At 35.6% G+C, this 14,946-nt stretch overlaps 1 protein-coding gene and 1 non-coding gene across 3 annotated transcripts; both read left to right on the top strand.

Annotated features, from left to right (window-relative positions):
- Window positions 1-7,861: 7,861 nt before the first annotated feature.
- LOC145003553 (U6 spliceosomal RNA) lies at window positions 7,862-7,966 on the top strand. The gene has a single exon (XR_013662009.1). It is a non-coding gene; the product is annotated as a U6 spliceosomal RNA (small nuclear RNA).
- A 1,070-nt stretch (window positions 7,967-9,036) lies between these two features.
- SDG37 (SET domain group 37) lies at window positions 9,037-12,531 on the top strand. 2 transcript variants are annotated; one of them, XM_078961532.1, is made up of 14 exons: window positions 9,037-9,205; window positions 9,381-9,526; window positions 9,865-9,999; window positions 10,098-10,152; window positions 10,386-10,504; window positions 10,618-10,706; window positions 10,769-10,850; window positions 10,939-11,043; window positions 11,162-11,252; window positions 11,326-11,445; window positions 11,605-11,711; window positions 11,795-11,864; window positions 11,956-12,019; window positions 12,107-12,531. In XM_078961532.1, exons 1-14 carry the CDS (start codon window positions 9,103-9,105, stop codon window positions 12,267-12,269), a joined length of 1,449 nt encoding a protein of 482 aa, XP_078817658.1. In that variant the 5' UTR covers window positions 9,037-9,102; the 3' UTR covers window positions 12,270-12,531. The 2 variants fall into 2 exon arrangements, with proteins under 2 accessions (XP_078817658.1, XP_078817659.1); XM_078961533.1 differs by having other exon boundaries at window positions 11,795-11,884; window positions 12,107-12,245.
- Window positions 12,532-14,946: the final 2,415 nt, after the last annotated feature.

Raw genomic sequence — 14,946 nt, 5'->3', positions numbered from 1 at the left:
CACAAGTCAAGCTTGGGCACAATTTCAACTTTTTACACCCTGTATGAAAGAAATATTAGTCAATTTCATATAACCAATTATCTAGGGTTTATAAAATTACCATTCAATTTCTGTTGGTGGAAGAAATTATAAAGCTTAGGAGTATGCAGCTCGAATACTCGATTTAAGATCGAACAGTTTTTAGCCGAAAAAATCTAAACAAGAATCGAAGATCTCGTTAATTGTAGTGACACGATAAAAAAATAGGTGAAAGCGGATGTCGGAAGAAGAAGTTATGAATTTATAACGGAGTTTTCCTGTCCCGGCCTACTAAAAATAATATAATAAAAATAAACTCAAAATTAGCCAACAGAGTCTAAATGAAAGTTGTAGAGCATAATCTCACCTACGCGTGGATATAAAGAACGTCAAAAACCGAGCTCGTATGCGAAAGTTATGAATTTTTGAAGATCGTGGCACGCATACCAAAGCTTATCCGAAGCGAACGCCCAACGTACTGAGTACACCCAGCGTACTTGGGAATTACGCCCAGCGTACTGAATACACCCAACGTACTTGGAAATTACGCCCAACGTAATCCCAGACCCATCAGCCTATAAATAGAATGCGAGAGTTGCCGATTTCTTTTGTTCAAACTCTTTCTTCTCTCTAGTTTTTGCCTTGATTTGCGTGCCAATTATATCCCGAAGCCCCGGTATCATTCCCGAGCCCCGAAGCAAGTTCCAAAGCCCCCAGGATCCCGAGAAGTGAGATTCCCGAGCTGAAGCCCTGCCCGCGAAGAGCCCGGTTTTTGTGAAGATCTTCAAGATCTACCCAAGAATACTACTTCTACAAGTCGTAGTGTTGTCCGATCATCTTCTGATCAAGTGAGTGTATAGTCACTTTCATCTTACACATAGATATGAAGTATTTTATAAAATATGTGTTATGTATATATATATATATATATATATATATATATATATATATATATATATTGTTGTTTATATACGTGAGTGTATGGTTACTTTCTTATACCACATAGATATGAAGTATTTGCTATGAAATACATGCTATGTGTTTACACATTGTTTGTTTACTTGAGATGGGTATTGAACAAATGTTTTATACATGTTTTTAAATAATTTAAATTATATATATGTAATTTATATCTACAAATATGTTGGGTAGAACATGGGTAGATGAAATAGTTGGTGTGTGATGAAAGATGAGTTTGAGGATGAGACGAAAGATGATATAGATCATCATATGAGGGTGATAGGTGAAAAATGAGTGAAACCTTTACCCAAACGATGGCCCCTGTCATTCAGCAGAGTAAGGATGACAACCATGGACTATTCTAGACAGTCCAGTGGAACACTAGCAAGCTCGCAACTTGTAGGTGTTGTGGACTTGATGTTCACCGGTGTACTCTAAAAACCCTGGCAGCTATAGATTTAATGCCTCATAATAAAACGATGGTAGCTATGGATTTAGTACAGTGTAGATGAACCATGGTAGCTATTGATTTAGTACTATGAACCTTGGTAGCTATGGATTTAGTACTATGTAGATTAACCTTAGGCAACAATGGACTTTGTGCCAATTCCTTAGGAACGAATAAAGGAAGGATAGTTGATTCTTAGGGTAAAACCTTAAGAAATAAAGAAGATAATGGGGATGGGTAATTGGGTTGATTTTTTGATGATTGAATATAATAATTATATTATTGTGGTTTGAAAACCCTATATGCTCACTAGTCTCCCAAGCCTGATCCAATCAGTTTTCTTTGTATCACATGTATCAATACGAAGACATATTGCACTAAGAGATTAAAGGAGATGTAAATTATTAGTGTAAATAAATGTAAGTTCTGTTTATGCTTATGTGTCTGTATCAGAACATGATATCCCGAGATTTTGTTATATAATAAAAATAACTTTCTTTAAGAAATGCTTTGATAAATTTTTATCATATTTTGTTTCGGGGACAAATTCCGTAACAATTTTCTTTAAACGATTACTTTGATTTTAAAAACAAAGCATAAACAAATCGGTTTTTCTGGACGTAAAATTGGGGATGTCACAGTTGATATCAGAGCATTAGTTTAAGCAAACTAGAAATTTGTAGGATTTCTAGACTTAAACTTAGAATGCTAAGCGATGATTGTGAGATGGGTGTCTACCATATTTTAAGACACGAGCACTAGTTTATTTTAGGAAGGATGTCTAAAATGTTTTTATGTGCTAAATGCTATATGTGATTGTTTGTTCGGATCTATGGTCTGTTGCCGACTGAATCTGAAAACCTTATGTGTTTAGGATTCTAAGCGTACGACTACGATGTTAGAACTAACATGTAAACGTTTCGGAGTAACAAGGATGATTTGAATATGTACCATGAATGAACATCTAAAATCACATTATTCGGTGTATAGATCAAGAATGGCAAGAACAAGAAGTGGAGCTGGAAACGTGAACGAAAACAGGAATCAACCACCTGTGGTTGAGCAAGTACTGGTTGTAACAGCAACACCTGAGCCGATAACAATGGCTGGAGTACAATTAATGATTCAAACGATGCTGGATCATCATATGGAAGAAACCAGACATCTGATTAGGCAGAATCGCAAAGGATTGTCAATTCAAGTTGAAAAGCCCGAAATAAATGGAGGGCAGTCTGATGGAGGAAACTTTAGTGGGATCATTGGTAAAGACGACCCACTGATTGTAAGGCAGAATAACCAGGGTAGAGGAAACGATAGAAAAGGATGCAAGTACAAGGACTTCATGGCATCCGAACCCCCATGTCAACGCCGGTACAAGTTATGGATTGGATCTCTGAGATGGAGACAATGTTTGAGAGTTGCGAATGTAGCAATAGACAGAAAACCACTCTTGCGATTCCTCTGTTAAAGTATGGAGTTCTAAACTGGTGGAAACTACTAGCTGGTTCGATGCCCAAGGGAACAGCTAGCAAGATATCTTGGGAAGATTTTGTCGTGCAACTAAAGATGCAATACTGCTCTGAGCAGGATCTTCTGGAAATCAACAATGAGTTCCAGAATCTCAAGAAAGGAAGATTGAGCGTCGCCGAGTATGCTACTAGTTTTACGGAGAAGATGAAGCTTGTTCCATACCTACTTCCAATGAAACTTTCCAAGCTCAACAAGTTTGCCCTCGGGCTACCGGCAGACTTTGGTCCGATGGTCAAGCAAGCAACCACTTTGAAAGCCGCCATCTGGGCAGCCAAGAATGTTGAGACCCAAATAAAGGAAAAGGGTCTGGAGAAAGCTGAAGTTGGCGAGAAGAGGAAGCTTGAAGGATCCTCAAGACCTGATAATAAGGGAAAGTTCGCAAAATCTAACCTGGATGACCAGAGATATGGAGCCAAGTGGTGTGAAAAGTGCAGGAAGGAACACTTTGGAGCATGCAACAAAAAAGTAACTTGTTATAAATGTGGAAGGATCGTCCACTATTCCTCGAATTGTACACATAATGATAAGGTATGCTACGGATGCGGAGGCAAGGGGCACATGTCTAGAGACTGCCCAAAGAAAAATGGAGCAGCAAGGCTAGAGGCACCACCTAAGCCTAGGGCATTCCACATGATCCTCGACGAAGCAGACAATAATGCGAGAAATCAGGAATAAAGATTTCATATCCAAAGGTCAAATTATGATGTAACTTATGGTGTAGCCTATTATAGGCATAGTATAGGGTGAACTTGAACTTTTGTGTAATAGTTTCAAGAATTAATATAAACCCTGGTTTTGTTATTTGATGTATTGAGTGACACCTATCGGAAGATATCGAAGGTGGTATCTTGCCTTTAGTTTATGTTTGATAAAATAACAATACATTTAAAGGAGTATGGTACGTCTGAAGTACACCTTCTATTGGCAGGATGATGGAACGGTAGGCGTAATTCTTGAAGTTGTCCTATCGCCTGGAATTTCCATCACCAACCAAGTTGAATTAGAATTGATGATAGAAGATATGCATGGAAGAAGCCCTAGTATAGTCTAGGAAAATTTTTATGATTAATTGGACACATTCGTATGTGTTAAATTGTTTTATGATTTTAGGACTTGGGGACTGCAAGACAATACTTGGGACGAGTATGAGTAGGTGTGAATAGTAGTAGAGATATATACTACTGGAAGCACAAGACTCACGCTTGGATCAGGGAAAGTCACAAGGTTACCAAGAAGCTTGTAATTGAGTTCGTTTTTATTCAAGTATGTCGTTACCATTGTTTCAGTAATGACTAAAAAGATGATTGATATTCTGACCCTAGCGGTCATACCAAATTGAGTCCAACTACGATGAGAGGTCATCGGGACACGACCCATCGGTCTATTACAAAAGATAAAGGAATGTATTTATCCTGAGAAGAAGAAGGAGTCCACAATAAGGATTTATTTTGTAACTTGAAGGTTACGACTGAAAGTCCAACATAGCATGAAGAGCAGATGAAAGATTGGGCATCACAGTTATTACTTAGGATGGAGAGTTAACGTATGGAGTCAGTATATGAATCCTATTTTGTTGATGATTTCGGGACGTAATCATCATAAGGGGGAGATAATTGTAACGCCCGTAGATCAGGGCTAGTCAATTTAGAGACGATAAGCATCAAAAATGGATTTTTGATGAAAGATTATTTAGAATGAATAATCTTAACTAAGTTATACTATATGTTACCTTGTTTCCATGCATATAAAGAACGCCGAAATCCGAGTTATAACGAAGAAGTTATGACCTATCGAAGTTTTGCGACAGAACCGACACGACACAGCGCGATGTAAATAGTGAATTTACGTTAGAGCAATATTTAGCCTTAGCAATCTAAACGAAAGTCGTCCAGTTCGTTAAACCGTAAGCGTGCATAAAAAGAACGTCAAAATCTGACTTCGTATGAGGAAGTTATGATTTTTCTAAGTTTCAGCTTAGGAGTATGCAGCCCGAATACTCGATTTAAGATCGAGCAATTTTTACCCGAAACAATCTAAACGAGAATCAAAGATCTCGTTAATTGTAGTGAAACGATAAAAAAATAGGTGAAAACGGATGTCGGAAGAAGTTATGAATTTATAACGGAGTTTTCCTGTCCCGGCCTACTAAAAATAATATAATAAAAATAAACTCAAAATTAGCCAACAGAGTCTAAATGAAAGTTGTAGAGCATAATCTCACCTACGTGGATATAAAGAACGTCGAAAACCGAGCTCGTATGCGAAAGTTATGAATTTTTGAAGATCGTGGCACACATACCAAAGCTTATCCGAAGCGTACGCCCAGCGTAACCAAAATTACGCCTAGCGTACTAAGTACGCCCAGCGTACTTGGGAATTACGCCCAGCATACTGAGTACACCCAACGTACTTGGAAATTATGCCCAACGTAATCCCAGACCCATCAGCCTATAAATAGAATGCGAGAGTTGCCGATTTCTTTTGTTCAAACTCTTTCTTCTCTCTAGTTTTTGCCTCGATTTGCGTGCCAATTATATCCCAAAGCCCCGGTATCATTCCCAAGCCCCGAAGCAAGTTCCAAAGCCCCCAGGATCCCGAGAAGTGAGATTCCCGAACCGAAGCCCTGCCCGCGAAGAGCCCGGTTTTTGTGAAGATCTTCAAGATCTACCTAAGAATACTACTTCTATAAGTCGTAGGGTTGTCCGATCATCTTCTGATCAAGTGAGTGTATAGTCACTTTCATCTTACACATAGATATGAAGTATTTTATAAATATGCGTTATGTGTGTGTATATATATATATATATATATATATATATATATATATATATATATATATATATATATATATATATTGTTGTTGTTTATATGCGTGAGTGTATAGTTACTTTCTTATACCACATAGATATGAAGTATTTGCTATGAAATACATGCTATGTGTTTACACGTTGTTTGTTTACTTGAGATGGATGTTGAACAAATGTTTTATACATGTTTTTAAATAATTTAAATTATATATATGTAATTTATATCTACAAATATGTTGTGTAGAACATGAGTAGATGAAATAGTTGGTGTGTGATGAAAGATGAGTTTGAGGATGAGACGAAAGATGATATAGATCATCATATGAGGGTGATAGGTTAAAAATGAGTGAAACCTTTACCCAAACGATGGCCCCCGTCATTCAGCAGAGTAAAGATGACAACCATGGACTATTCTAGACAGTCCAGTGGAACACTAGCAAGCTCGCAACTTGTAGGTGTTGTGGACTTGATGTTCACCAGTGTACTCTAAAAACCCTGGCAGCTATAGATTTAGTGCCTCATAATAAAACGATGGTAGCTATGGATTTAGTACAGTGTAGATGAACCATGGTAGCTATTGATTTAGTACTATGAACCTTGGTAGCTATGGATTTAGTACTATGAACCTTGGTAGCTATGGATTTAGTACTATGTAGATTAACCTCAGGCAGCAATGGACTTAAATCCATAGTGAAACGATGGTAGCTATGGATTTAGTACAGTGTAGATGACCCATGGTGCCAATTCCTTTAGGAACGAATAAAGGAAGAATAGTCGATTCTTAGGGTAAAACCTTAAGAAATAAAGAAGATAATGAGGATGGGTAATTGGGTTGATTTTTTGATGATTGAATATAATAGTTATATTATTGTGGGTTGAAAACCCTATATGCTCACCAGGCTCCCAAGCCTGACCCACTCAGTTTTCTTTGTATCACATGTATCAATACGAAGACATATTGCACTAAGAGATTAAAGGAGATGTAAATTAGTAGTGTAAATAAATGTAAGTTCTGTTTATGCTTATGTGTCTGTATCAGAACATGACATCCCGAGATTTTGTTATATAATGAAAATAATTTTCTTTAAGAAATGCTTTGATAAATTTTTATCATATTTTGTTTTGGGGATAAATTCCGCAACAATTTTCTTTAAATGATTACTCTGATTTTAAATACAAAGCATAAACAAATTGGTCTTTTGTGGCCGTGAAATTGGGGATGTCACAGTTGGTATTAGAGCATTAGTTTAAGCGAACTAGAAATTTGTAGGATTTCTAGACTTAAACTTAGAATGCTAAGCGATGATTGTGAGATGAGTGTCTACCATATTTTAAGACACGAGCACTAGTATATTTTAGGAAGAATGTCTAAAATGCTTTTATGTGCTAAATGCTTTATGTTTGCCATATATGATATTGTTTGTTCGGATCTATGGTATGTTGCCGGCTGGATCTGGAAACATTATGTGTTTAGGATTCTAAGCGTACGACTACGATATTAGAACTAGCATGTAAACGTTTCGGAGTAACAAGGATGATTTGAATATGTACCATGAATGAACATCTAAAATCACATTATTCGGTGTATAAATCAAGAATGGCAAGAACAAGAAGTGGAGCTGGAAGCGTGAACGAAAACAGGAATCAAACACCTGTGGTTGAGGAAGCACTGGTTGTAACAGCAATACCTGAGCCGATAACAATGGCTGAAGTACAATTGATGATTTAAACGATGTTGGATCATCAGATGGAAAAAACCAGACGTCTGATTAGGCAGAATCGCAAAGGATTGTCAATTCAAGTTGAAAAGCCCGAAGTAAATGGCTATATCAATTTTGTACATTATTAAACGGGATAATGATTTAGGAGGGTAATAAGGTTTTCAGTTTGTCTTTATTAGGTCACTAAGGTTTTTTTTTTGTGCGTATTAGACCAATATGATTGTTATTACCGTTTAGAAATAGTCCTTTTACTGGTTTTAACGGTTAAAAAGAACTATTTCTAAATGGTAATAACAACCATATTGGTCTAATACGCACAAAAAAACCTTAGTGACCTAATACGGACAAACTGGAAACCTTATTACCCTCCTAAGTCATTAACCCTAATTTTAAAGACATTGAGAACGGAATGATACAGAGAAGATTAGCATGGCCCCTGCGCAAGGATGACACACACAAATCGAGAAATGGTCCAAAATATTTTTTAACCCTTCGTCGTCTTCTCTGGAACCCTAATTCCCTTTTCAAATGCTAATAGAGTTCAACAACAATTCTTACGTTTCAGTAGTTCATCTATTAAAGTCATGATCAGACAACATGTGGATTCTATGGTCAGATTGATCTTCTTGTTGATGTCTTCAACCATTTGTGGCAAGTAAGGGTGATCTTTCTTTCTATAAAGTCTCCTTTAAGTTTTTTACTTTTCCTGTCATTAAGTTTCATGCTTTATAAACTTCCGTTTATGTGTTGTATATAGTATGTATGTATTTGTTTATGTGCTGATTTTTTTATTCATTTTGCAACTTCAGTTTCTTAGTTCATGTTGTGGTTTTGCTTTTTATAAAATAATTGATAATAGACATCCTATACAAGTCCCCGTTGGTTTTACATTTCCATTCATTATCAAATGTAGACATTGATAGGAGGTATCAAAGTGAGATTTTGTTTTTGTACATATGGATGTGTTCATGTAAACATTTAAATGACAAAAAAGAAGTTATTGATAAAATGTTGCATATTTATGTAATGAAGATCATCAATCATATGAGTTTCTAGACTTAGAAGTTCTGGAAGGGTTGTGAGATAGGTTTAAATGGAAGCAACTATTTCAGTCAAACAAATCATTCACATTGATTAGTAAGCATGTTTTCTAAATAATTAGGGTTAATGACTTATGAGGGTAATAATGTTTCCAGTTTGTCCGTATTAGGTCACTAAAGTTTTTTTGTGCGTATTAGACCAATATGATTATTATTACTGTTTAGAAATAGTCCTTTTTACCCGTTAAAACCGGTAAAAGGATTATTTCTAAACGGTAATAACAACCATATTGGTCTAATACGCACAAAAAAAACCTTAGTGACCTAATACGGACAAGTTAGAAACCTTATTACCCTTCTAAATCATTATCCTTATTAAACATATTGCTTACAAAATATATTATTTTTTTTTTTTTTAAAATCCATGTATTACACGGTACATAATATTTGTTAGGTTTAATATATGTAAAATAAAATTCAGTTGTTATTTCATTAATATTGTATTAATTAAATTGATATATCACAGGACTGAAAGGGTTTCATTGGTTTCTCTCTGTTTGCCGTCTTGTGTGCTCGTTATGGAAGATTTGCAGAAGCTCCTGCTACATGACCATGGTCTATCAGTTTCGACACTTCCGGAGAAAGGTCGCTGCCTCTTCACTACTCGAGAATATTCCCCAGGTATCTCTCAATTTCTAAACCTTAATCCCTCAGTTGTAGCTTGCAAACGGGTCAATCGTGGTTTGGATAACCGGTCAAAATGGGTTCCTCTGAAAACCGATACAATTAAACACTAATAAGAACATGTTTGTGTGGGCTGGATGTTGATCATTCTATTTATATTCTTACATTACAGGAGAAATTATATTATCTCAAGAACCTTATGTTTCTGTACCAAACAAAACTCCAGTGAAATCCAGATGCGATTGGTGTTTTACATCAAGTAATGTGAAGAGATGTTCATCCTGTCAAGTTGTTTGGTATTGTGGAAGTAAATGCCAGGTATATTTTGCTTCATGTTGTTATCTAGCATTCTACCTCCATCAATCTGTTTATTATCACATCCTCCTTTCATTTCTTTCTGTTACATCTTTCTACTTTTAATTTTCTCTCATCAAGGTATTGTACTTTCTTTTTTCTTTCATTTGGACATTCTACTTTGAAAAATTCTACCCAATTATCGTTGGGTAGGTTTTTCAAATTACAATAGTCTACGATGCCATAACAAACAACTAAATGAAAATATGTTGCTATTTGCTTGCATTAAGTCATTATTTTTTAAATCATCTTATCTTTCTTGTTAGTTCTTAATATGATGTTTTCATTGGTGATCATTTTAGACATCTGATTGGAAGGTTCATCGACTTGAATGCCAACTTCTTGCCAAACTGGAGAAAAATAGAATAAAATCTCTTACACCTTCTATACGTTTAATGGTTAAACTTTACCTACGCAGGAAGTTGCAGAATGAAAAGGTGAATCTCTCTCTCTCTCTCTCTCTCTCTCTCTATATATATATATATATATATATATATATATATATATATATATTTAACACTAGCATTAATGGCAGGTTATTCCTACTAGTGTGACAGACAACTACAATCTGGTGAAAGATTTAGTATCTCGTATCCTTTTTTTTTCTGTGATTCATTTTCCCAATAATTTTGGATATAATATATTACCTGTTTTAAATGATCAGATATCAACTAATGGTATTATAAATAAAATTATATAGCTAACTATAATTTGGTTATACATATGACATATCCATCAATCATTTTGAATTTGGAAATTTTCATGTATTGTGATGCTAAGTTTCAATGGTTTTTGTTGTAAAAATTGACACATTTTCATAAAGATATCTCGGAAGTTGAAGAGATGCAGTTGGTGTTATATGCACAAATGGCAAGTCTTGTAAATATAATACTCCAGTGGTCTACTCTCAATATTAAAGAGATTGCAGAGAATTTCTCCAAGGTACAATGTGTTATTTTGATTTTTTGTTGGATTAGGGTAATTATCCACAAGTAATGACAATGTTTTCTATACAATGTTATAATACATATTATTTTAATCACATTCATATACAGCTCGCATGCAATGCACATACAATTTGTGACAGTGAGCTGATACCATTAGGAACCGGACTATATCCCATCGTTTCCATTATAAATCACAGGTGACTTCAGGGGTAAAAATGGTATTTTCTTCTTTGAAACTTCACTGACTTTGATTTTACAGCTGCTCTCCAAATTCAGTTCTTGTATTCGAGGGCAGAATTGCAACTGTACGTGCTATGCAAACAATACCAAAAGGCAGTGAGGTATGTTTTTCTAGATTCTTTTATTTTTAAGAATCAGATTATTTATTCTAATAATAATAATAATAATAATAATAACAATAATATAAAGGTATTGATAAGTTACATAGAGACAGCAGGAAGCACCATGACTAGACAAAAAGCTCTGAAAGACCAATACTTCTTCATCTGCAGTTGTCCTCGATGCATAAAACTGGTAATTTACATTCTACTTTATTACTTATTTCACAAAAAATCATTATTTGTTAGATATTTGGTATTATTATTGGTTACAAATTATAAATACATTTTGTTATTATGAGTAATGATTGAAGGGTGAGCATGATGATATTGAAGAAAGTGCAATTCTTGAAGGATACAGATGCAAGAATCACACATGCAATGGTTTCTTGCTTCGTGATATTGGTATTAATCCATGAGATTTTGATTCTTGTAGTGTTGATATTGTTTATTTATTTATTTATAATTTTGTTTGTAGAAAGTAAAGGATTTAAATGCCAAAAATGTGGGGTTGTAAGGGAGAAAGAAGAAATTGTAAAGATAGCTAGTGAAGAAAAAACAATGTCAAACAAGGCATCCGTAGCACTTTCCTCTTGTCGTATCCTTTAATTTTTTCTATGTAATTAATATATATATATATATATATATATATATATATATATATATATATATATATATATATATATATATATTTTGAAAATGGATATCTTTTAATTGTTTTTTCATTTCTTGAAAATCTTCCTTAATTAGATTTCAGATAACAAGGAAGCCCTTGACATGTATTTAATGGTTGAGAAACTCCAAGTGAAGCTTTGTCATTCCTTTTCAATCAATCTAATGCGTACAAGGGAAACTCTATTAAAAGTAATGCATTTAATCCTTTTTATACATATATTTTTTTAAAAAAAAGTTAAATAGTTGATAAATGTCACACTTTTTTTTTACAGATATTAATGGAGTTACAAGATTGGAAGAAAGCACTTACATATTGTAGACTCACTATCCCAGTTTATGAAAGTACATTATCAACTGCAAATGTATCATCCATAATCATTATAATCCAATTTTAAAAATAATAATTTACCATGAGTATTCTATTTAATTACAGGAGTGTACCCTAAATTCCATCCTTTAAGAGGGTTGCAATATTATACGTGTGGGAAGCTTGAATGGTTTGTAATAATAGTACATTATTTATTTTTGTATATATTCAACTTCCTTAACATTATTTTTTAATACAAAGTTTATAAAATTTTCAGGTTACTTGGATACACTGATGAAGCTATTAAGTCACTTACACAAGCAGTTGATGTGTTACGCATTACTCATGGAACTAATACTTCTTTCATGAAAGATCTTATTGCAAAATTGGAAGAAGCAAAAGCAGAAGCTTCTTACAAGCTTTCATCAATGGATGATTAGTGATATCAATTTGTACTTAATGAGGACTTCACTTAATTTGCTAAGCTATGTGTCAGTGTTTCTTTTTGACTTAATAGTGAAAGTCAAGGAAATGAGGCTTTTCTATCAAAGTCCTAATTTAGTTTATGTAATTTTTGGTAGATATTCTCTTTTATATAATTGTTAACACAGGTAGAAAGTTTTGGGGATTCATGACTATTAAATACGATGCACATATTTGAGCAACATTCTTAGTGCTAAAGGGATTAAGACATTTTTTTTATGAACTGATCTAATATTGAGTGTGTTGTGTATGTAAACCACTGACAAAAGATATATTTGTGTGTGTATATATATAGTCAAAGGTCAATTGAGAACAAAAGATTTCATGAGGGTCGCGATAGATAATTAAATTGGGTTATAAGATTCAATAATGATATGATTGTCAAATGCTTTAACTGACTTTTTTTCGGCTACTTAATTACTCATATAAACAAGTGGTTAATCGCTTTGTTTTTTTTTTTTCAACATTGTTTTCAATTAAAAAAAATTAAATATACTAATTGATCGTTTTTATTTTTATTTTTTTCTACAATAAAAAAACCAAAATTAATATATTTTGAAAACTTCGTAAATTTGTAATGTAATATTGAATCATAATAAAGCCCAATCAATATATCCATAGCTCATTAGAGATATATGACTCATAATTTCTAGAATATACCATGCCCAATGATCAAATGAGGCCCAACTAGCTCAAAGGCCCAAAACAGATTTGGCCCATCTGCAATGCGTACGCTCGGCGTACCATCCTGGTACGCGCAACGTACTTGGATTGGGACTACGCGCGACGTGCATTGGGTTACGCCCAACGTACAACCGGTTTAAGCACTTTCTTCATTCAGTGCTTAATACTCGTTTCCTTTACGTCCAAAAGCAAGATCTAAGTCTGTTAAGATGTCCTAAGGCATAAAGTTGGCAACTTTATGCCTTTGCATGCCTTATAACGTACTTGGATTGGGACTACGCACGACGTGCATTGGGTTACGCCCAACGTACAACCGGTTTAAGCACTTTCTTCATTCAGTGCTTAATACTCGTTTCCTTTACGTCCAAAAGCAAGATCTAAGTCTGTTAAGATGTCCTAAGGCATAAAGTTGGAAACTTTATGCCTTTGCATGCCTTATATACACCCACCACCTCCATTAAGGTCTTTCCAAGGCCTTTAATCCATGCATGAGGCCAAAACTCCCATCAAGACTCCATTTTTATGATACTAAAGGGTCAAGGGACATCAGATATGTCACTCCCACCTTCTGGAGTTGCGTAACTCCCAAATGGAGGTCCAAAAATCAACCAAAAGGGACAAGGTATAAAAACCTAACTAAATCTAGAAATTTAAGATGAAAGGTCCAAGTTGTTGACCTCCAAAAGCTTTGCAAGATGACTATGATGCAGGATCTTGAAGCACCAACTCATTCCAAGCTTGTTTAACCACCTCTTCTTATGGGAATGAACCTAAAAGGGCTACAAATGCACTTTTTAAAGCTCAAAATGGTCTCACAAGTTTCTCTAGAGTGTAAGGACATTCTAAGGCTGTGGAGGCTCTCTAGGGTTAAGTCCAAGGGACTTAAGGTCGCTTAAATAGGCCTCATGTCCGAAAATTAGGGTTTTGGATCCCTGGCACGTACACCCAGCGTACCTCCAGCTCCTCCGCGACCAGCCATGCATAGTACGCTAAGCGTACACTTAAGTACGCCCAACGTACTTAAAGGACCAATTATGCTAAAATGTAATTCTTAAGGGTTTCAATACATACCAGATTTAGGGTGTTACAACTCTTCCCTACTTGGACTAGACTTCGTCCTCGAAGTCTGTAGCTATAAAAAGTTTGGGATAATGCTCCCGCATCTCCTCCTCCGGCTCCAAAGTCCATTAAGAGCCCTTCCAGTGCTGCTATTGTACCTTTACTAACTTCACTTCTTTGTTCCGAAGACCCTTCATCTTCCTATATAAGATGACGACCGAATTCTCAACATAATACAAGCTCCCATCCACCTGAATGTCATCCAAGGAAACAACTGCGGACTTATCAGCAACACACTTCCGGAGCTGAGATACGTGGAAGGTGTTGTGGATCTAACTAAGCTCCTCTGGCAACTCCAAGCGATATGCCACCCTACCCACTCAGGCTGTGATCCTGAACGGGCCTATGAATTGAGGCCCCAACATGCCCCTCTTTCGAAACCTGATAATCCCTTTCTAGGGCGACACTTTAGCAATACAAATCCCCCACCCGAAACTCGAGATCCGAACGCCGTCGGTCAGCATAACTTTTCTGATGGCTCTGTGCGACTCGCAACCGGTCGCGCACTTGCTGAATCAATCCAGTAGTCTTGAGCACTAGCTCAATGCTCCCCATGACCCGGTGTCCAACCTCGTCCCAACACACTGGGGTCCTGTACCTCCGACCATATAACATCTCAAATGGGCCTCGGTCGATAACTAGCATGATAACTATTGTTGTACGAGAACTCTACTAGTGGGAGGTATGTATCCCAACTCCATCCAAAATCCAGTACGCATGCTCGAAGCATGTCCTACAGTGTCTGGATCGTCCTCACTCTGACCTTCAGTCCGAGGGTGTTACGTTGTACTAAAATGTAGCTGAGTGCTCAGTTCCTCGTGGAACTTGTTC

The sequence above is a fragment of the Lactuca saligna genome, chromosome 6, assembly GCF_052625555.1.
Source record: "Lactuca saligna cultivar CGN05327 chromosome 6, ASM5262555v1, whole genome shotgun sequence".
Lineage (NCBI taxonomy): Eukaryota > Viridiplantae > Streptophyta > Magnoliopsida > Asterales > Asteraceae > Lactuca > Lactuca saligna.
The sequence above is the reverse complement of the archived record's forward strand: the minus strand, read 5'-3'. Positions and strand labels throughout refer to the sequence as shown.